We start from the raw sequence: 21,624 nt of genomic DNA, 5'->3' as shown, positions 1-21,624 counted from the left end.
CTCCCAGAGAGGGGGAAGAGTCTCTCCTAACACAGCGAGGAGCACAGATGTCCCTGGCAGCTTTTCATGCCTGTCTCCCTGCTGACATACTGACACAGAAAGTGGCCCATTTTCATGGGCGCAATAATGAGTGAATAATCTGAATTTTTGGAGCACTTCCTTTTCCTCCATGACATTTTCTGACTAGCTTCCTGCTTTGCCGCTAGCGAGCCTGTTACAGTTGTAAGCAACTGACTCTTTTCCAGTTCCCCAGATTTGTCTCAAGGTCGTCGTGGGTGTTGGTCCAGGGAAGACCCAAAAGTTTCGCAGTCCTTAAGTGCCTTCTTCAGCACTTGCTTCTGAAGCTGATAAACCCCGTTTGTGCGTCACATTCCCCATCAGGTCTAGACACGAGAATAAATATCAGTTACAGCGTGGTTCGTTTCCCTAGCAAGACTGCAAACCTAATGACTATCCGCCCCCCCCATTAAAAAAAAAAAATGTTAAAAAATAAAAATCACTCCCACGGGAAGAAGGAAGATGAATTTGAGCTGAAAAGGTAAAGAGTTGGGCCTCGGTGGATAACAGAGCGATGTCGACTGCAAACCCCAGCTCTGGAGACTGCTGGCAGAAGGCTTTCAGTAAACCTCGACTGCAGCCCCCCCCCGCGCCCCCGCAGTGCACGGCCGGCCCTCGCCGTGCGACACCGGGCGCGGGTGGCTGGGGCAGGGCTCGGTGCCCGCCGCCCTCCCTACCTGCCGGGGGCGACGGCAGCCCCATACCCCGGGGGATGTGGGTGCTCCCGGGCAGCCCCGCCACCGTCCCACCAGCTGTGGGGAGACCGCGCCGTGCGGATGCTCCCGCGCGGGCCGTGCGGGAGCGGAAGGCGAACACCCCCCGAGATCTCCCCACGTCCCTCCCCCCCCGCCCCGTCCCCCGCGTCGGCTCCCCGGCGGGAGGGGCTACCGGGGCCGGCTCCCGGTCGCACGTGGCGTGGCGGCTGCCCGCCCCCCCGGCCCACGTGTGCCGCCGCGCCGTGCCGGCTCCCCCGCTGCAGTCCCGGTGCGGCGGGCGGGCGCTGCGGTGCCGGCGCAGCGGCATGGCGGCGGCGGCGGGCCCGGGTCGCGGCGGCAGCGGTTGGGGCCGGAGCCGGGGGGCCGTGCTGCTGCTCTTCTTCTCGCTGTCGCCGCGGCCGCCGGCCGGAGCCGCCTGGCTGCTGGGGCTGCGGCCCGAGGACACGGCGCCGGGCCGGGTGTCCCTGGAGGGCGGCGCGGTGCAGGCGGCAGAGGGGAGCCGCTTCCTCCTGCGCCTCTACTTCCAGCCGCCGCCCGAGGGCAACGGCAGCCGCGGGCCGGCGGGGGAGCGGGAGCCGCGCCTGGTCTTCATCGAGGAGGCGGCTCCGGCGGCGGCAGGGGGGGGCAAGGCGGCGCGGGGCCCGGCGGAGCGGTGCCGGGAGCGCAGCGCCTGGGCCTCGGACGTGGAGGTGGTGGGTCCGCTGCGGTCGGGGGGGGCGGCGGGCTCGGCGCTGGCGGAGGTGCGGGTGCGGGAGCCGCGGAAGGGCGAGACGGCGGCGGCGGCGCCGGGCGGGCGGCTCTTCTCGCTGTGCGCCTGGGACGGGCGGGCCTGGGCCCACCACGGGGCGGCGGGGGGGTTCCTGCTGCGGGTCCGGCCGGCCTCCCCGGCGCTGGGCGCCTGGCTGCTGCCGCTGCCCGAGGCGGGCTGGCTGCGGGCGCTGGGCGCCCTGCTGCTGCTGGGGCTGTCGGCTCTCTTCAGCGGGCTGCGCCTCTCGCTGCTCTCCCTGGACCCGCTGGAGCTCCGCGTCCTGCGCAACAGCGGCTCGGCCGCCGAGCGGGAGCAGGCGCGGCGGGTGCAGGCGGTGCGGGGCGGCGGCGGCACCTACCTGCTGTGCACCCTGCTGCTGGGGCAGGCGGGGGCCAACGCGGCGCTGGCCGGCTGGCTCTGCGCCTCCCTGCCCGGGGGCGGCGGCGGGGGGGCGGCCGGAGGGCCTCGGGGGGCGCCCTGGCTGCCGGTGGTGCTGTGCGCCGCCGCCGTCTTCCTGGGGGGCGAGGTGCTGCCCTACTCCGTCTGCTCCCGGCACGGGCTGGCCATCGCCTCCCGCACCCTCTGCCTCACCCGGCTGCTGATGCTGGCCGCCTTCCCGCTCTGCTACCCGCTGAGCCGGCTGTTGGACTGGGCGCTGCGGCAGGAGCTCAGCGTCTTCTCCACGCGGGAGCGGCTGCTGGAGACGCTGCGGGCCGCCGGCCCCCACGGCGACCTGGTGCGGGAGGAGTTGGCCATGGTGCAGGGCGCGCTGGAGCTGCGCACCAAGGTGGTGGAGGATGTGTTGACGCCGCTGGACGACTGCTTCATGCTTCGCGCCGATGCCGTGCTGGACTTCGCCACCGTCTCTGAGATCCTCCGCTCCGGCTACACTCGCATCCCTGTCTACGAGGGTGATCGGCGCGACAATATCGTTGACCTGCTCTTCGTCAAGGACCTGGCCTTTGTCGACCCTGATGACTGCACCCCCCTGCAGACTGTCACCCGCTTCTACCGCCGCCCGCTGCACTGCGTCTTCAACGACACGCGCCTTGACACGCTGCTCGAGGAGTTCAAGAAGGGTGAGGCCACCGGGCCGCCACCCCCCGGGCTCCCCCTGTGCCCCCTCTGCACCCCCAAAGGTTCCTTGGTGAGCAGCCCCCCATGGCCCACCCTGCATCGCCTCCTGGCAGGACCCGGCAGGTACCGGGGATGCTGGGGGGAGTTGGGCCTTGCATGCGCTGTTGTGACAGTGACCCTGGTGTCACCTCGTGGAACAGCCCCTGGGTAGATGGAGGGCCTGTGGTGCTGGTCATGCCTGTGATGTTATGGAGATGGTAAGAGCCTTCGGGTGAGCCTGTCCCGCAGGGCTGATGTCTCTGCCAGGGCCTGGTAGCATGGTGGGCACGGTGCCTCCCTCACACCCCTGCCTAGGCAAAGCAGCCTTCGCCGCTTTGTTCAGCATGGAGGAGTTTATGGCAGGAGATCGCATCTCATTACTTAGCTCTCGCGTTTACAGCTTAGCAGTGAGAAGCAGGTCTAGAAAGTGTTTCTGTGCAAGTGTTTTAAAGGAAGAAGAAAGAGCTGTACCTTTTTTGCAGCTGTGACAGTATTCATTATGCAGCAGCTGCCAGCAGCCCCAGAGATGCTGAGAGCTGTATGTCATTAACCATACCTTGAGAATACACACAGCATGTGGTCTCCCCCCACGCCGGGAATTGTGTTTTGCTGCGTGTTGCTCGGTACGTCATACGGTGGTGAGTGAGTCTTTAAGAAATGGCTGCATCGGTGACATCCTGCATTACGTAATGCAGGAGGACAGCAGCGGCTCCCCGGCTGCCTGGGGCCGCTCTGCTGCAAGCAGAGCTCATCATGTGAGAAAGGCCAACCTGGTCCATCCCAGATACAGAGAAAACCTCTCTGAGAGTCATCTCCGAGCTCATTTTTTAAAGCTGGGAGGAGGGGACGTTTCTTGTGTGCCAGGAAAGTGATCATCAGATACATGCAGGTCAGCATCCTCTCCCAGATGCGCACTATGTCCGCACCATCTCCCGGGATCACAGGGAGAGGAGTTCTGTGTGGCCACACAGCACCTACCCTCTCTGCCTCTCAGTGTGACTGGACACTCCCAACAGTGCAAATCAGCAAATTCCTGTGTTTTATACCAAGACTGTTTAGCAAAAGCGTTAAGATTGCTCTCTGGGTACAACCTTGATGAGCTGCACTAGTTTTCCCCCTGCCCTCATGCCTCTTCTGACATAACCAGTTGTCTCCCCTCTTCCTAATTCCTTATTGGCTTCACAGTTCTTTCTTAACTGTGGCTTCCTGCATGATACTACAACATTACTAAAGTTCACCTGAGGTCTCTGCTACCTCTCCCTTGTCTAGAGAGTTTGGTGTTACCAAAGATGTCCGATGACTTTGGCACAGTCCCCTTTGGTCAGCCTCCCCTGCGCTTTATCTGATTTACTTTGATGCATTCAGCTACTTCCCCCTCCAGATTTGTTCTACAGCCTGGGACCCGATGGATTGATAGACACACAGAAGTGGACTTGTGGTTGCTTAGCTCACTGCCCTTTGCTTGCCATCCTCTCTGCCCTCCTTAAACTGAGATGTTTTACGTGTGTCGCTCCTTGAGCTGGCAGGTGCCTTAACAAGCCTTGCTACCTGCCCTGCACTTTCACCTGCCAGTCCTCGTCTCAAGTGAAGATTACCCATCCCTCTCCAGCTTTGCACTATTAAACTCTTGGCATTTCACTTCAGACTATTCCTCTCTTACATCTGTTTGCCATCATGGCCTTCTGGGGCATTTTGCTACAGCCCCTATGTAGACCTCTCCCTAGAACTTATTTCGCTTCCTACTTCATTCCTCCTTGTGTTTTCTAAATTACATGGCTGAAAAGCCTTGCTTTTGATCTTAGTATCTAACTCAGCCTGGTGTTTAGCAATCCCAGCTCTTCCCCCAAAACATTCTCCTCCCCAGCTGTTGCTGTTCTCTTCCAATTCATCTTTTCCCTGTTCGTAGGCATTTGGTCACCCCCGGCACCCTGTGTTTATAGACAGACACCCCCCAAGTCCAGCCCCGAACCCCTCCTAAACTCTCTTTTCCCAGTTCCACATACAGGTTCCTGTGCCGGCTCCCACACTGCAACAGACATTCGCTCCCAGCTGCCTTCAGTCCCATCCACTGCCATTTTCAGCCCCGTTCACTTGACTATTGAATTTCTAAAATAAAGATTTCCCCGTTTGTAATTAAGAATCTTCATCACTGTCTCCTTTTCTGTGTCCGTTTGAGTTATGGTGAAGTATTTTGTTTGATCCAATCAAGGTTGCTTTCCATGGCCAGGTCTTCTGTGACACCTCTGCTAATTAGAGAGTAGGCTGATTGCTTGTTGGTTCAGCGAGTGCTTAATGAAGGCATTCATCACTTCACACATCCAAGGTGCCTGCAGGACAGCAAAATGCTCCCACTGATGTGGCCTGGTCTCTTTCTAGGAAATTAAAGTCTCAGGTAAGGATGGGCATTGATAACCACCTCCAGGTCTTTAGATCCCTAACAAACCTCTAGCGAAACCTTGCCAGCTTTCTTTTCCTTCTCCCTTGATTAACTCAAACAGGTTTTATGTCCTTTTGTTTCTTTTTGTTATTACAGTGTTTATACAAAATACCCATCACATTTTATATCTCTTTCCTGGATGGCAATGTATACTTTTGATCTGTTTCACCAGTGATTAATGTTCTGCCACATCCACCATACCCATAATGTCATCTTTTGCATAATGTGTAAGGAACACAATTTCACTGCCAGAGCTCCTTGCCACAGCACACAAACATTTGTTCTTTCTTACCAAAAATGTCAAGGGATGATTAAATGCAGCACTTTGGGACTCTTGCTCACACCTCCGGCAGCACTTTCCCTTTTATGCCTCTCCTCCTACTCACCGATATCACACCGTATGATCCTTGTTTACCTGATGTGTTTCTTTTCTCTTGATGTGCTATCCTAGCGCTGAAGATTATCAGCTTTTTTTTCCCTCCTCGCTGCTCTTTCATAGCAGGCTTGGAAGGGAAGTTTTCCGGGTACCCTCACACCTGACCTCCTTTGAGCTCAGTTCCATTCAGATACATTGATTTTTGCCTTGAGTTTAGTCCGTGTGCGAGTCGTGAATCCCCTCTCCCCCAGCAGGACTATTTCCTGGAAAAAGGTGGTTAAATTGAGGGCACTAATGTGAACTGGGGAAACCCCAGAGAAGGCTGCAGACAGCAGCAGGGGAGAGGGCTGGCCTGCAAGAAGGTAGCTTGGGCTTCAACCCGTAGCCCGAAAGAGGAGGGCAGCTGCTAAAACTGCATTGAAAACCAGCATTACAGCAGTGTGGGGCAGGTCCAGCTGAAGGCAGGAGTTGCTTATGCTAGATGATGGCTTTGACTTCATCTCCTCAGCAAAACTCAGTGAAATTAGCTCGGAAATAATGAAGCCCGGACACCCAATTTGCCATCTTTTCAGGCAAGCCATACAGGGTCATTACGGAAGGCATGCGTAGCTGTGCTGCATTTACATAGGAGTGCTAAGTGGAGGACGCTGTACAAAATCTGTGTCCCCTCCTCTCTAGAAATAAGAAAATGCACACCGGTACAGTAAGTTTTTCACCTGCAGCCTGGAAGAAGCTGAAACTACTGAAGGAGTGAAAAAATTTGGAGACAATGTCTTGGCAAATTGTCCTGGTGCATCTCAGAGCACCTGGCTTTGTTCTAGGCTCACAGGAGCCATTATCGAATACACCAGAGAAATAACTGCACTATATTTAGCAAGCTAAAGCAATGGAGAGGGGAAGATGAGGCCCCAAGTAGGATAAACTTCACCTTGGGAACATGGAGCTAGGAGGAAAGGCTTATGCATTCATTCAGTGTGAAATGCTGTGGGTGATGCAGTCTGTTTCTCCTCCATCCGTAGAAGATAACCGAAGCCACGCAGATTGAAGCTTCAGTCCTGTGATATAACTCCTCGTGGGGAGCTCTTCCATGAGGTCCACCTCCTCCTTCTGTAGGTGTCTTTAGGAAGTCATAGTCGTATCCCATTGCTCAAGTCATTTAAGGATTTTGTTGACTAATTTTTTGGGGGTCCATATCTAGCAATAGCAGTTTTCAGCAAATAACCTTCCTCTGTCAGAGAAACAGCGTAAATTTGCTCTTATGTTCATTTTCCTGCAGCAGGGCAGAGGCTGAGCTGCAACTCAAATTAGCCTCCTGTGGTTTGGCATCTTTTAAGAGTTACTAAAAGTAAATGCTCTAAAAACAGACTTCCTGGCTTAGCAGGGGAAACAGCCTGTCCTGTGGAGGACGGTTCTGCCCCAGGGTCTGTCTTTGCTTTTCAAAATACTCCACAGCCTCTATTAGACCTCTACAAATGGAATGTAGCTGGAGAAGGTGCTCACACTTGCCAGGAACTAGGGTCAGTACCATTCCACCTGCTTTTCCTCCTGGCCTTCTCCTGAGCCTGCAGCCATTGTAAGCACAAAGCGTGGCTTGAAATTTAAACCAGACTTCATGAGATTTCTGCAACCGTAATAGCCGCTGTCTTGGGTACCTTGATGGGCTGAAGCCAGCTGTATGGATTAAGGAGCTGGTTGTTACCCGGGAACTATTCTGAACACGTGCCCTGGTGATTGCCAGATGAGAGTGGGTGGGGTGGCGATACACAGAAGATGGTTTCAGTGACTCACGCCGCAACTCTGCCTGAAATGTTATTTTGCTTTCCCCTCAAAACTGTGCTAAATCTTACTGTGTGAACTCTGGGTTGCTTTACCCTACCCCAGCAAGCCCAGCAGCAGTCCTGCTCCGGGGAGGTGTTCAGCAAAGCAAGAAGAGAGCCGTGTCCTTGGGGGGAGAGGGCACCCACTTGGCCATCTCCCTCTTGGGAACTGTCAAAGGCACAAAGACTGAGCTGTGGGAAAGAATCAAGTGGCCTATGCTACAGACACTAAAGAAAACAGTTTTGCATCAACTCTTTACAAGTGTTTTTAGCTAGAAAAATCCTCAGCATCTTTGTAGGCTTCCTTAGGCTCCCAGTAACATGCAAGGGGACTGACCATTTGTGGGCAGGTGGGGTCATTACCCAGGAGGTCAGAGCCCTGTTGTACAGCAGATGGAAGATGAAACTCCACGTCCCTTCTAATCCCCCCCTTACCCTCCTGATCCGTCTTGTCAACTGTAATACATCCGCTATTCCAAATACTCCATCTTTACCCCATTTTTCCTTAGGATTAGGAAGAGCACCAGGGCGGAGTGTGAGAAAGGCCTTTGTACTCTGCTAGAGAGAGATGTAAGCAGATGAAGTTCTCATCTCTGCAGAGGGTCTGGATTAGATTAGGATTTACAGTTTTCCCTTCGCGTAGCTCTGATTCCCCGTGGAGCTGAGTGCCCCCGCAGCCCTCCTGGTTATTTCCCCCCCCACCTCCTTGAGGTGTAGATGTGCATTGCCTCTAGGTGCAACTCCTCAGGCACGTGGTTTCACCCTTGGTGCGGCGTTGTGGTAGCACAAGAGCACACTCACACGCGTGTTTCCAGTTCAAGAGGGTCAAATGGGGGTCCCCACTTACTCCAGATGCGGGTCTGTGAGGGGGCACAGAGATGCTGGCAGCCCCCGGCCCGCAGAAGAGCTCTGATAAAAGCACACAGAAAATAGCTTTCAGTTACGCCATGGTTGTTTCACGAATCAGCCTCATTTACCAATTATTCTTTTTTTTTTTTTGCCTTCCATTTTGTAGCTGTAAATGGTTCATGGCTTGTGCCTGTACCTTTGATCTCCTAGTAAAAGCTTTAGATCTTACTGTAAAAACGCATGAAAATAAATTTCATGCTCAGAATGCTCATGCCGTGGAACAGGAGACAAGACTAAAGCATCTTTAACATTCCTCTGGCAGAGCACCTACATTAAAAAAAAAAAAGATAAGGAAGTAGCCTGGGCTATATTTGCAGCCAACAGCACTTTCTTTCCCACAAGTAAAGGCATTTCCATGTGTTCAGACCCTGTTCTCCCATCAGGGAGGACGCTTCGAGGTGGAGCTACAAGGCCAAGGTCATTTAGGTACCTATGGAAAACAAAGGCTCCTAAAAACAGGCACGAAAAGCTTTAGATATCCGTTCAGAGGCTTGCTCCATCCAGAAGCTTTCAGCTGTTTATATTAGCTCTGTAATTTAGCATTTTGAGGCATTAACTTTCCACTGAAGCTGTTGTTTGAAAAGAGCAGATTTCATGTAGCTCATAAAGAATTTAGTGCAGTTGTATCCCATGCTGAGCAGACACTTAATCACCTATAGACTTCCTGTGCGAGAGCAGTCCTGCGGAGGCCGGCGGAGCTATTTCGCACAAGTAAAGTTAATTGCCCATTTGTTCTAGCGTTTGCCAGACGAAGGCTTTAGATTCTCAAGTGTTTCACTGTGCTTTTCTGCATCAGTGATAGCTCTGTAAAATTCGCGTGTGACAGCTTGCTAGCGGGGAGGCAGCTCACCCTTATAATTCATTTCATTTGAGCTATCGAGCAACGGTTACAATAGCGCGGTTTTTGGAATCGGCTTCACAGATCTTAAAGCTGGTTTAGATCAAGCTCAGAGTTTTGTTTAAATGATTTATCTCCCCTGTGTTGTACTCCCACCGAGGCAGACCTGCGGGGTAACAGCTAGAGAGAAGAATGTGACCCCTCTGATGTCCCCGCGTCTGTCCCTGTGCCACCCGCCCTGGGACATCGCCTCCACTTCATAAGATTGCCCACCCTCTGCCCTCATACCTGCTCCAAAAGCCACTGCATTTCCTCGGTGCGAGTGTAGCAGCTCCCAGGGCTGGGAAAGGGGGAAACAGCCCAGTTTGGCAGCATCCCCAGCCCAGGAGGGAACAAGCTATGACTATGCAGCCAGGGCACCTACAAGCCCCCACCCCCCTTTGCTGCCAAATTTATAAGGTCGGTTCAAAAAGCTGATGGGAGGAGGGGCAGGACCCAGGTGGTTTGCAGGATCTGATGGCCCTCAGGTGGGAGATGAGGGCAAGTCAGCCCATTCCCAGCCGGGGACAGCTGGGAGCCGCCGTCGTTTGCACCAGCCCTGGGAGGGCTGAGAGTGGGTTTTGGGGGGGGCTTGTGATACAAGTATGAGCTGGCCGGGCAGGGGCTAGCGTCAGCCCACTTGGTACGGGCCAGGAGCAACCGCATGAATTGCAACAATTTTCCATCGCTGGGTACCCGCTCCGTCTCTAATGTGGGCGTCTGCCTGGAAACCTAAACCTGGGGGTTTATAGCGTGGCTGCAAGTGTTTATTTTCTGTGAAAATAAAGAACTCTTGAGCGCTCTAACAGCCCTCCTGGCTCTGCCCCCAGCGCGGTGAAACCGTGGGTCTCCTCCCAGGCTAACGGTGCTGGGTTATTTCTAAATAATCTCATTTGCTGTTACGTGAACGTGGAGCTGGAATCGCATTTCTCTGAGGCTGCTCTAGTGTAAATTGCAGCGCCGATGTAGGTGTTTAGCCAAAAAAAGAATTGCCTCCATTACTCTCTGACTGCCTTTAAGTAGCACCTAAGCTTTTTGTAAGGGCTTGGTGGTTTTGGGTTGCATGTAAATGTCATTAACAACAAGCTTTCAGCCAAAAGAAATAACTTCTCCCCTCTCCTTGCTCACCCGAGGACTTGTAGGAGACCAGATGGCCCCAGTGTTTGTGAGCGGGGTTTGGCAAAGGAGACATTTTCGAAAGTTGGACTTTGCTAAGATGAAACGTAGCTGTTGCTGCTGTCTTGCGGCCAACTCCTCTGCTTTTTTCTTTTTAAGTCTCAAGTCGTGTTGTTTTATTACCCACTGAACAGACAAGATGCACAAAGCCCTGTACGAAAGGAGTGGAATAGCCTGGCCCAAAGAACATGCTGAATTTTCAGTGCCCTGAGGCTATTGATTTGGTTTTTTAAAGCGCATCTCGGTGCTACTTGCTGCGATGTTATGTTCTCGTTTCTAATTCTGTAGGCGTGGGAGGCAGCGAGCTGCTCTCTGAAATCTTGCAATAAAAGCTTGGTATGAGGAGGAGGGAATTTAGGCTGTGGAAAATGCCCAAGCTTCGCCGTGAGAAATGTGTAGCGCTGATCTTCGGCTGAGAAGTATCATTTGCTGGTCTCGCATCCAGGGCAGGGTTGTTTGAAGGTCGCCTGGTCCCCAGCAAGACGTGTTTGCTGGGACTGCTGGGATGCCCTGTCCCGCTGCGGGGACGAGGCAGGAGGCACCGGCGGGCGAGGAGGGAGCTGTGCAGCGGGCAGGAGCCCACCCCTGTTCCGTCTTTATGCATAAATACTCTTGGCATCCCCTCGCCCAGAGCCGCAGGCGGGTTTGTTGGGGAGGCTTTATGGGAGAAGCAGATGCGGAGGCAGCTGCATAATGGAAGGAACATACCCCCCTTTTCGGTGACTGTTGCCGCTCAAGGAGCTCAGCTTTGAGCCCATGGGGAAAATAAGGTGTTTGCAGCTTTCTGTAGGTCTGCAGTGCCCGCGCTACAGTTGGGTTTGTGCAGGCATTGCGACAGGAGACCCCAGCGATGCAGAGCAGAGGGAGGGGAAGTTGTTGGCCGTGGCGCCGATGAAGAATGTTTTTAACGTTTTAAGTAAAACAAGAAGTTCAGAACCTGCGTGCGGTGCTGAGCAGCGTAGGAGCCACAGGGGCAGTAAGAAAAACAGTGCTGTTCGTTGGCAGGTCCAAGAATACGTTGGAGCTAGAAACCCAGAAGTTGTTTGTGGCTTGGAAGTTGGGTTCTGGTCAAGCTGCTGAGCAGGAGCATAAATCAGAGCAGACAATAAAGGAAGGGAGTAGCTGAAGAAGTCAAAACAGCTTAGAGAGAGCTGGACAAGCGAAAACAAATAGCGAAGTTTCAAGCATGCCAAAAGCAAGAAGGTTGAGAATGTGTCAGCAGAGCTGCCAGCTTACTGGGGACAAGGGAGGAAGCTGAAACTGTGATGGAGAAACACTGCGACTTCCAAGCAGGAGTCACCATCATTGCAGCTGAAGGTCCCAGTCCCAGTCTGCCGGTTTAAGGTAACAGAGAGGAGGTGCTGTCAGGGGCAGAGTTTGGAGAAGACGTTCAGGTGCAGGCCGATGGCTTGAAAAGCAATCAGCCTCCACAGCCAGATGGTTCACCCAGGAGTTCTGCAGGAGCTGGGCTGAAAGCTGCAAACAAACATACGGATTTCTGCATTAAAACCAGCTGCTGTTCCAAGGAGCTGGAGGCTTTGCCCGTTATTTTAAGAAAAGCTTTAGGATCGGTCCAGACAGTGATGGATAGAAAGATGTGGGGGAGCTGTTCCTGGCAATTTGATAGGAAAGATAATTAACAACAGAATGAGAAAACACTAGCATGAGTGAAACCAGTAGAGCCCAAGGACACACTCCCATTCCTGTGTTGGAGGACGCTGTCTCATTGCTCTGTTAGAGTTGTCTGATGCCAATGAAGCCGAGAATAAGCAAGAAGCAGCTGGTGTAATGTACACTTCAGTCCTGCACAGGAGGCTGTCAGAGAGCTGAACGGAGGGTCTCGCAGCAGATTGCCTGGGTAAAGCAAGCAAGCACCCCAAAAAAGAGCTGTGCAGAGTCCTGTGACACCTAGAAATCATCCTGGAGAGCAGCAGCCCTGTTAGGCTGGGCTGTGTGTCCAGCCCTTCTCCTTGGGTTAGTGCGGTTGGGGTGGGTTTGGACGATAGTGGCTGTCTCTGAGGTTTGGGTCTGCCTCCCACCGAGCCCCGTCTGCCTGCCAGCCCGCCGTGCTGGGGACCACTGTCGCCAGGGGTGAGGGTCTCACTGCCGCTCTGCTCTCCCCTCACAGGGAAGTCCCACCTGGCCATCGTGCAGCGGGTGAACAACGAAGGGGAAGGAGACCCGTTCTACGAGGTGATGGGCATTGTCACCCTGGAGGATGTCATTGAGGAGATCATCAAGTCCGAGATCCTGGATGAGACGGATCTGTACAGTTAGTGTCCCAGAGCAGCTACTGCGGTTGCAGGACCCAGGGTGGGAGCCGGCACAGACAGACAGACATGTGGGTAGGAAACAGGCCAGAGCAAATCGTGGTCCTTCCCCAGAGCAATTCACAGTCATGGTGGGAAAGACAAGAATGGTGTAGAGATGCTGGTCAGATGTCAGGGAGTTTTGACTGCTCGAGATAGAGAAGCACCAGCATCAGCAGCTGGTTGTTGGGCAGGGCCTGACCCAGGGACACGTGTGTTGGGCATGAAGTGCCCATGGGTGATTCCCAAGCTCCGTTCCAGCTCTGGGTGATGCATCCAGCCAGGGCAACCCAGGACCTGTTCCCGAGAAGGAAGCGTGTTTCAACACCCTGCTCCCTCCCCAGGGACCTGCTCCCAAGGCTGTCAAACATGGCTCCACAGCAGCCCTGCCGTAGGGTACAGCAAGACGTGTCGCTCTATTTAGGTGTGCATGTGGCATGGGGCCCTGCAACTGCAGTGGCTTTGTGGCTGCAGCAAGTGGGCAACCGCTCTGCTCTCTGCCCTGCAGCGGACAATCGGAAGAAGGAGCGGGTGCCCCACCGGGGACGCAAGCCCCAGGACTTCTCCATCTTCAGGCTCTCAGACAGCGAGATGAAGGTGAAGATCTCCCCGCAGCTCCTCCTGGCGACCCATCGGTTCATGGCAACAGGTACCCTTGCCCTTGTGCAAGCCCCGTCTCCCTACAACAGCACCAGCCCTGCAGGGGGGCCATCCCTGAGCCATTCCTTGGCCGGGCTTCCCCCCAGCGAGCAGTTTCTACCTGCCTGGACCCCCACCCTGGGCATCCCGCTGCTCCACCATCATGGGTTTGCGCTTGGCTCCCCTCCATGTGGTGGGGTGCCAAGGCTGCGGGAAGGGAGGGCCATGCGGTTCAGAGGATGAGGGGTTCCCGGCAGCCGCAGCCCCGCTGAGCGAGCCTGTGTTACCTCCCCTCTAGAAGTGGAGCCTTTCAAGTCCCCCTACCTCTCCGAGAAGATCCTGCTGCGGCTCCTGAAACACCCCAACGTCATCCAGGAGCTCAAGTACGACCGAAAGAACAAGAAGGCAGCGGAGCATTACCTCTACCAGCGCAACCGCCCCGTCGACTACTTTGTCCTCATCCTACAGGTGCCTGGAGCAGCGGCGAGCAGAGGGTGGCAGGGGGTGGTCCGTTTCTCCTTGCCACCTTCCTCTGGGCTGCTTCTGCATCTTCTCATACAGGGTGTCAGGGGTCCCTGCAGCCCTGGGTGGGTCAGTGGCCAGGAGCGCGGGGTGCCCCTCTGAGGGGGTTTTCCTTCTGCTTCCAGGGGAAAGTGGAGGTGGAAGTTGGCAAGGAAGGGCTGCGGTTTGAGAACGGGGCATTCACCTACTATGGCGTCCCCGCCATCATGGCTGTCGTCTCCTCGGGTAAGGGTTCTGTGGGCTCCCCCCATCCCTGCCTTCGCTTTGGCAGCCTCCACAGGGACTAAGCTGGCTGGTGGCCAGGAGAATGGGCTGGTCATGGGGTGGGGTGGCCCTGCTGTGGGGCACAGGGCAAGCAGGAGCGATTCCTCTGCGGTTCCTACAGCTCGAACTGTTGTTTCAGATAGCGACGTGCGGAAGGTGGGCAGCCTGGCTGGATCTTCCGTCCTACGTAAGTATTTTGGGGCAGGCTGGGGCTCTAAAACCTCTCCTCCATGGCACTGTTGGGCTGGAGGTGGCATGGGTTTGTACCCCACAAAGAGCAGCTTGGGCTCTGCATCAAGGTCACCCCTTTTTAAATGCTCAGTGAGGGACTGGGGCAGGGAAGTCCCCACGGAGGGACTTTGAGGTCCTTTTGAGGTTTTAGCCGTGTGCTGGATCCCTGCGGGTGGATCCCAGCGTGGCTGGCACCACAAGGGGCACTGCCGACGGGCAGCAGCGTGCCCACATGGATGGGAGCCGTAAACCCTGCAACTCCTGGCACTGTGCATCTAGGTGTTGGCTTAACATCTCTGGACCCATTCACGTTCCTGAGGCTCAGTGCTGGAGCTGAGCATGGGTCCCGCCCCGGGGGAACAGGGAATTCCTCGGGAATTGCAGAGATGCGTCGATTTACCTGTGAGGCGTTCACACGTGGTGGTGTGGGAAATTAGCAGAGTTAAAAGTAGATGCCCTAGTCCTGGTAAATTCCCTGCCTACAGAGCTGATGCGTTTAGGAGCAGATCCCCTGCTGGCAGGAATGAAGAGGGAGCTCTGGTCAGGGGACTTTGCTGGTCACCCCTGCAATCCTTGCGTGCCTGGTGGCTGGGGAGCAGGCAGAGGTGCTGCCCACCCCCAGCCCAGCACATCCCTCATCCCAAACCCCAGATGTTGCCGTTAGATCTGCAGTGCCAAATGATAAGACAAGGATGCTCTGGGTGCCTAATAAAACAAGAACCCACTAAGTTCAGTGTTTAGGTGTAGGGAAGGATGTCATGGAGAGCAGAGGAAAGAGTCCCTTGGGGCAGGTGACTGGTCCCTGGGTCCCAGTCTGCCTGCAGCTCTGGGGCTCGCCTGTTTGTTGCTGCTTGCTTTGCTTCCATTGGAAAGGCTGGCTCGTGGACTGCTGGATTAACCCCTCAGTGCACATTCCCGCTCCCCTGTGCGTCCACAGCACACTCGGCTTCAACAGAGGAAATCAATGAAGCGGCCAATTTCCCTTGAGATGTTGCTGCATGTCCTGATACCCCCAGGCCCTCGGTGGCCGTCCCCAGGGCTGCCCAGGGCACGAGCCACAGTGGGAGCCGTGTCGGTGTGGCCATGTGTGTCCGCAGTGCCGCCTGCCGGGATGCTGCCGCTCAGGGCTCCTTTGCTCCCCATGCTCGCATGTGACGCTGTGTCACGAGATGTTTTCTGCCACCCAGCCGCCCTTGCCTGCCGTGGGACATGTGTGTGTGTGTGGTGAGGGGGGTGTTGCACCCCGAGGCCAGCCAAGGAGGCACAGGTCACAGGGCATCTCCCTTGCCAGGCTGGCATCCTCCTTCTTGAAGCAAAGCCCAGCAGAAACGAGTGTGAGTAGCGTGTCACAGTGGAGAATTCAGACATTAACCCGTGAACGTTTAGCAATTTGTTATTAATTAACCATGGTTATGCAACTTTTTTATCGCCAGGCAATCTTTGGCATTGGTGGCCGGGGCGGGGGTGCGGCGGTGGAGACCCTGCACGGCCAGCCCCGCTGTGGTGGGGTCAGGCGGCGAGAGCAGGGAGAGAGCGGTAGTGGTTATCAGTCAACACGTCCTTTGCGCCCGGCTGGACCAGGTTGTTCTGGGCAGCGCTTCATGCTGGTGCCTTTGCTTGGACTTCTGTTTGCAGAAGGTGTCGATCCAGGGCAGGACGCAGAACAGGAGTTACGGGGGGAGGAGCGGGGAGATCGGAAGGAGGGGGCTGCAGGGCAAATTTCCTGGGGTTTTACCCTCAAAGCACTTTAAAAACGTTAGTCACGTAGGCAGCAGGTGGTACCTAGAGTGCCCACAGCGTGGGCACAGTGGCCGGAGGGAGAGCAGCTGGGGGAAGCGTGGCCGTGGCTGTAGAGAGGGCTGGCAGCCAGCGGGCTCTCATCTCCCGCTGTTTTCGACGTGGGTGCTGCCAGCAGTGAGAGCAAAGATGAGGCACCGGGAGGTGTGAAGGCGTGCATCGCTCATGCTGTGTCTCTCCATGCAGCCCATGCAGCCCTGCAGCCTCTTCTCAGCATCACCCCATGTCTGTTGAGACCCAGGGCCTTGCAGGGAGCTGCAGGCAGCCCAGCGTGAATGCCTTTGCTTTGCTTCCTGCCCAGGGGCTTCTGCCAGCCCCTGCCGGCAGCTGTGGGGCTGTGTGGAGGCGGGGGCTGTTGCAGAGCACAGTCCCCCTCTGCCACCTGCCTGCACACACAGAATGATCCCAGATGCCAAGCACAGTGACTTGGTTTAACTTCCGCCCATCTCCCAGGTGGCACAAGCTGACCACAAGGTCCCCTCTCCTGGCAGCGGCTGGCCAAGGGCTGGAGCAGGGTGCCAGCACTCAGCCGATGGGGAGAAGGTGCTTTCTGCCCACGCCATGGCTCTGGGGAGATGTGAGGCTCTGCAGACAGGCCTGGCAGGAGCTGGTCCCCCCCAGCCTTACCTGCTCTTACCTCATCACAGAGCATTCAAGTCTGTGTCCGTGCTGGTGTCCCTGTCCCCAGGGCTGGTGAGCGCCTCCCCGGAGCGAAAGCAGGAGTGTGTAAGGGGTGGGAAGGGGTGCTGGAGGCAGTGGCGGGAGCCCAGCCTGGGTCTGCTGCCATGTGATTCCTTTTCTCATTTTTCCTCTTGGTCTGTCCCCCACCTTCACCTCTGTCCCTCACCTTCCCCTGTCCCCTCCTTCCTTCTCTCTGCAGTGCCCGTTTCGGTGTCCCGTACCTTCGCCTTCAGCAGAGGGGACTCCCTGGCTGGCTCTCCAGGTAACAGGGCATGGCTTTGGGCAGGGAACTCCGCATGTGCCAGGCTCCTTCCACTTCCCTGTGCACCAAGCCCCCTCCACCCTGCATGCCAGGCAGCGCCGGGAGAGGAGCACCCCCGGAACCCCATGCGGGGCAGCCCCTCACTGGTTGGAGCACAAATGGCAGACTGGGGGCAGCAGCCCTGCCACAGCCTCCCCAGTATGATGCAAATCCCAGGAAGAATGGGAAGGGGACAAGGGGGAGCCATGGGTGGCTTGGGCTTTCTTTGGTGTGTAGTTTCTGTGATTTCCTGCACTCAGTGCTTGGGTTTTCTTGCTACTTGCGGCTTCTGACGATGGTTACCCGCAGCCCTGCGTGTACGCTGCCCTGCTGCCCTTGCTTTCTGGCAATCCGGGTAATAGAAGGGCGTTTTAGCAGCAGAGCAAAGTCAGCAATATATTGACGTCACCCGGGCAAGGAACAAGCTGCCTTTGTTCCCTAACAAATCACTGACTAGACAAAATCATCAGGTCGCGTGTCAGAGGCCATCAGTCAATGTGAGTGATGAGCCAGCTTGCCATGGCAGCCTCTGCTCCTGTTCTGTCGGAGCCGGGGTGGACAGGAGTGTGCCCTCGAGGCAGGTTAAATAAACCCCCGTGGGCTGCCAGCTGCGACCAGAATTTGTGCCAGATGCCGTGCAGAAGGCCTGCGTTAGCAGGAGAGCTGTCACTCAGCCGGCGTGACAGGCACGCAGCAGCCATAACCTTGCTGCCGACGCCAGGTCGGATGCGTGCCTGCCCGGTCCCTTTGGTTTGCGTGGGGCTGGCATGGCACGGAGTCTCTACTGCCAGCGTGCACCAAGGAGGACCTCGCCGCAGGTCTCCTGCCCCAGTATCCATGGGGCACAGCCACCAGAGGTGACTGGTCCACCCTGGCCCTACGCCGGCACTGGGAACCCCAGTGGCACCACAAGTGAGTGTTTGGCCTCTCTGCCGTCCCTTCCTGCAGTGAACAGGTCACCGTCACGCTGCAGCGGGCTCAACCGCTCTGAGTCCCCCAACCGGGAGCACAACGACTACGGGGGCAGCAGCACGCAGCTCCACAGCAGCAGCAACAACATCTACACGCCCGACTACTCTGTGCACATCCTCTGTGATGTGCAGTTCGTCAAGGTACCGGCTGGGCTGGCGGGGACCGTCCCACCCCCCCCTGCCCAGCCCTGCCCGGGCACCCTCTCGCCCCACTGTGCCCCGGGAGCCTGGTGGGTGCTGGGGGAGGGTCTCGTTCTCCTCTTGACCAGGGGTTTGGTGCCTCCAAGACCCTGGAAGGTCCTGGTGCGGCTTGGTGCCCACTGAGGTGGGTGCCCGTGTCTGTGTGCCCAGGTCACCCGGCAGCAGTACCACAACGCGCTGGTGGCCAGCCGCATGGACAGCTCGCCCCAGTCCCCCGACATGGAGGCCTTCGACAGGGATTCGACCAAGGCCTCGACCGCGCGGGGAACCCCACAGACACCCAAGGAGGACCCCACCACCCTCCTGAATGAGAGGAACACCGCCATGTGTGAGTCACCCCGCAGCATGCCTTCCCTGCCATGGGCAGACACTGCGTGTCCCCTGGCGGGGGGACATGCTGGAACTTGCTGGCATGACGGGCACGCCACCACTGAGACACAGTTGCAACGGACCAGTGCACATGGGCATTTGCATGCACAGACATGCAGACACTGTTCTGTGCCTGCACAGGCACACGGGTGCGAGTGTGCAGGCACATAAATCCCCATTCCCCACCTGTGCGTGCTCCCTGGAGGTCCCTGGCACTGGGACCTGCTGCCACAGCTGGCATCCCGCTGCGTCCTGCCCCAGGGCACAGCGCCTGCCCACCCTGCCGCCATGCCTGCCCTGTGTCCCCGCAGGCAGCCGCTCTGAGGGGCCGCGTAGTCCCAGCGAGTCCGTGTTCCTGCGCATGGAGGCCATCCCCTTCATCCAGGAGGAGCTGGCTGACAACGAGGAGAACAGCAAGCGTCAGAGTGAGTTTGGACGGGGGGGACAGACACACACACACACGACCTTGGGGGTGGTGGGGGCTGCGGTGCCCCAGGGCGTCACAGCCAGGCTGGGATTTTGCAGACAGTGAGTGCTGCGGCACCGTCCTAGAGGCAGAGTCACCGGGAAGAGAGGCCGGGACCAGCTCATCACCGAGCAGCTCCGAGGAGACGCTGGGCAGGAGGCTGCTGAGATCCCTCAGTGAGTGACTGGCCTGGGGAGGGAGCACCCAAGGGAGACCCTGCAGCTCGGGTCATCTCCTCCCCAGCCCTGTGCTGGGAACGGCCTGCATGGGGCTGGCATGGAGCAAGGGGCAACCCAGTTCTCCGGCAGGCAGAACTGCTTGTGGGGCTAGCTCAGGCAGAGCCAGCTGTCTGGTCCTGGCCCGACCCCATGCACCCCCCTCCCTGGGCACCCTTGGCCCCCAGCAGCCAGCCCTAGGCACCCTTGCTGCTGCAGGTGGGCGCAAGCAGCGGCTGGCACCAGAGGGTGAGAAGACGCCAGAGGAGAGCTCCAATCTCGCCCCGTTAATCACCTGAGCAGCAGCGTGGCCGGAGCACGGTGCTGGAGGCCCACGCAGACTGGAGGTAGGAACCTGCCTCTCAGTGCAATACTTCCCTATCAAATAATGTAAAATCGAGTTTCAAGCAGCAAAGCCAAACGATGCACTTTAGACCCCCATGCAGGCACATGTTGCTGGGGGCTGGAGCAGGGTCAAGGGATGCAACAACAGACTCTAACCATCCATGGGACAGGAATGGATGTTGGGAGACAGAGACCCTAACTCAAGTTTTCGCAGCTAGAAACGTGTGTCTGTACCGATTTCCTGGCTAGGAAAGGTGCTGCAGGCTTGAGTGGGAGCAGGTCAGGGAGGACAAGCTCTGGCCACCTGCATCAGGCTGCGCTTATGTCTTCCAGGTCTGCAGCATGGGGGTCTCCTGCCGCAAGGCTCACGTTCAACAGCAGCAGGTCTGCAACCGCTCGCTGCCTGCCCGCCCGCCTGCCCGCTCGTGCCGCCCCTCCCTGCAGGACTTGTGCGGAGCCCCATCCCCAGGCGAGAAAGGATGTGCCCCCGGTGGGGCTGAGCCACCCCAGGCAGCCTGGACCAGCCAGCTAGAGTCCGAGGGCCCTTGCCCAGCTGCTCCCTGGTAGCATCTGGTCTCAAGGAAGAGGTGGAAAAAGGAAAGGTGAAGTGTCTGGCACGGCATCCCTGCAGGCAGAGCAGGGAGGGGCGGCCCGACCCAGAATAGCCCTTAGCATCATTTACCATCCCCATCCCAGCGAGGCCTGGAGCCCCTCAGTGCCGGGTGCTGCACAGACGTGGTCTCCACCATGAGGAGAATGTGCTATTTGGGGGGGTACCACACGCAGCTCAGGGCCCCAGCACACGTTTGTGCCGTGCCCAGTGCCACGCACACTCACGGCGCCTTGCGCACGCTGACCATGAACACAGCCCGGCACCCCCGACGCCCTGCTAGGCACGGGGCAGGGAGCCCAGCTCACCGCCCAGCGCAGCCCCCCTCTCCCCGGGGGGAGCCGCTCCACACTGCATTGAACCATCCTCCCCTCCCCGCACAGCTGCCTGTGCGAGGGAGGCTCGCGCCGAGCCTTCGGGTTGGTACAGACCAGTCAAGTAGTTTTTTTGTAGAGGCTGAACGCAACAGGGATATTAACATTAAAAGTGATTTCTCCCTGAGCGGTGCCCTGTCTGCGTCAATGGGTGGAGGGAAAGCTGTGCTGACCTCTCCCACCAGGCTGGGCTGTCCTCATACCCACGGCCAGAGGTGGCTGGAGGAACAGGACTCAGCATCGCTGAAGGACCAGGTCAGCAAGTGTTTCCCAATTCTTCCCTGTGAACCTGAGCTCTCTGTCGCTCTTGCTGCCAGGAAAGCACTCGGCAGTGCTGAGTTACACCATAGCAGCGCAGACAAGGACTGGGGAAGACCAGGAGTTAATCCTGTGCTGTTGCGAACACAATAGCGGGATACATATGCTGGAACAGACGGACAGATAACAAGAGAAATCCCATAGTCCACCAATGCTGATAAAACTTCAGCTGGAATAACTGCATCTCTGCCTGGGCACTGCCCTGCTAAGGAAACACACAGAGATTGAAGGGAGGCCAGAGGAAAGCAAGGGCTGGAAAACAGCCTGCCCCGAAGGCTGAAGGAAACAGGGTCGCTTAATCTTAACTGGTGAAGGATGTGAAGGGGAGAGAGGAAGTTTTCAGATACATAAAAAGCTGCTGCAAAGAGGAAAGGAATAATCTGTTCTCTGTTGCCATGGTAAATGGGATAATGGGTAATGAGCTTACACCACAGAAAGGGAGAAATTTAGGTCACTCATGAGGAAAAACAAGGCTAGTAAGGCTAGCAAAGGACTCGTACAGATCACGTGTGGGCTGGGCCAGGCTCCACACCTAGAGGCCTGTCAGGACAGAAGTGTAGGCAGATGTCAGAAATAACAAAAGGAAGAGCTGGTTCCTTCAACTCCTCCTGAAATCAACCCTAGAAGTCATCCTTTAACCACTACCCCATCATTCCAGCTGTGGGTGGATGCCAAGAGAAAAAGCTCCCCACCTGCACAGAGGAAAGGCTGCCTTTGTCTCACTCCCTTATGTGACACGAATGCTGTTTGGAAAAGGACAAACAAGAGTCCCCATGCACTGT

At 56.7% G+C, this 21,624-nt stretch overlaps 1 protein-coding gene across 2 annotated transcripts; it reads left to right on the top strand.

Moving 5' to 3' along the window:
• The first annotated feature begins 552 nt into the window (after positions 1-552).
• Positions 553-20,651, top strand: CNNM1 (cyclin and CBS domain divalent metal cation transport mediator 1). Of its 2 annotated transcripts, none has more exons than XR_012587647.1 (13): positions 553-2,600; positions 12,358-12,501; positions 13,047-13,187; positions 13,476-13,645; positions 13,825-13,924; positions 14,103-14,150; positions 16,872-16,934; positions 17,922-18,085; positions 18,296-18,473; positions 18,830-18,939; positions 19,040-19,156; positions 19,415-19,542; positions 19,874-20,651. XR_012587647.1 is itself a non-coding variant. In XM_074592109.1 (13 exons), the coding sequence occupies exons 1-12, from the start codon at positions 572-574 to the stop codon at positions 19,492-19,494; spliced, it is 3,348 nt and encodes a 1,115-aa protein (XP_074448210.1). In that variant the 5' UTR covers positions 556-571; the 3' UTR covers positions 19,495-19,542; positions 19,874-20,651. The 2 variants fall into 2 exon arrangements, 1 of the variants encoding a protein (XP_074448210.1); XM_074592109.1 differs by having other exon boundaries at positions 556-2,600; positions 18,826-18,939.
• Positions 20,652-21,624: the final 973 nt, after the last annotated feature.

The sequence above is a fragment of the Larus michahellis genome, chromosome 6 (assembly GCF_964199755.1).
Source record: "Larus michahellis chromosome 6, bLarMic1.1, whole genome shotgun sequence".
NCBI classification, from domain to species: Eukaryota; Metazoa; Chordata; class Aves; order Charadriiformes; family Laridae; genus Larus; species Larus michahellis.
The sequence above is the reverse complement of the archived record's forward strand: the minus strand, read 5'-3'. Positions and strand labels throughout refer to the sequence as shown.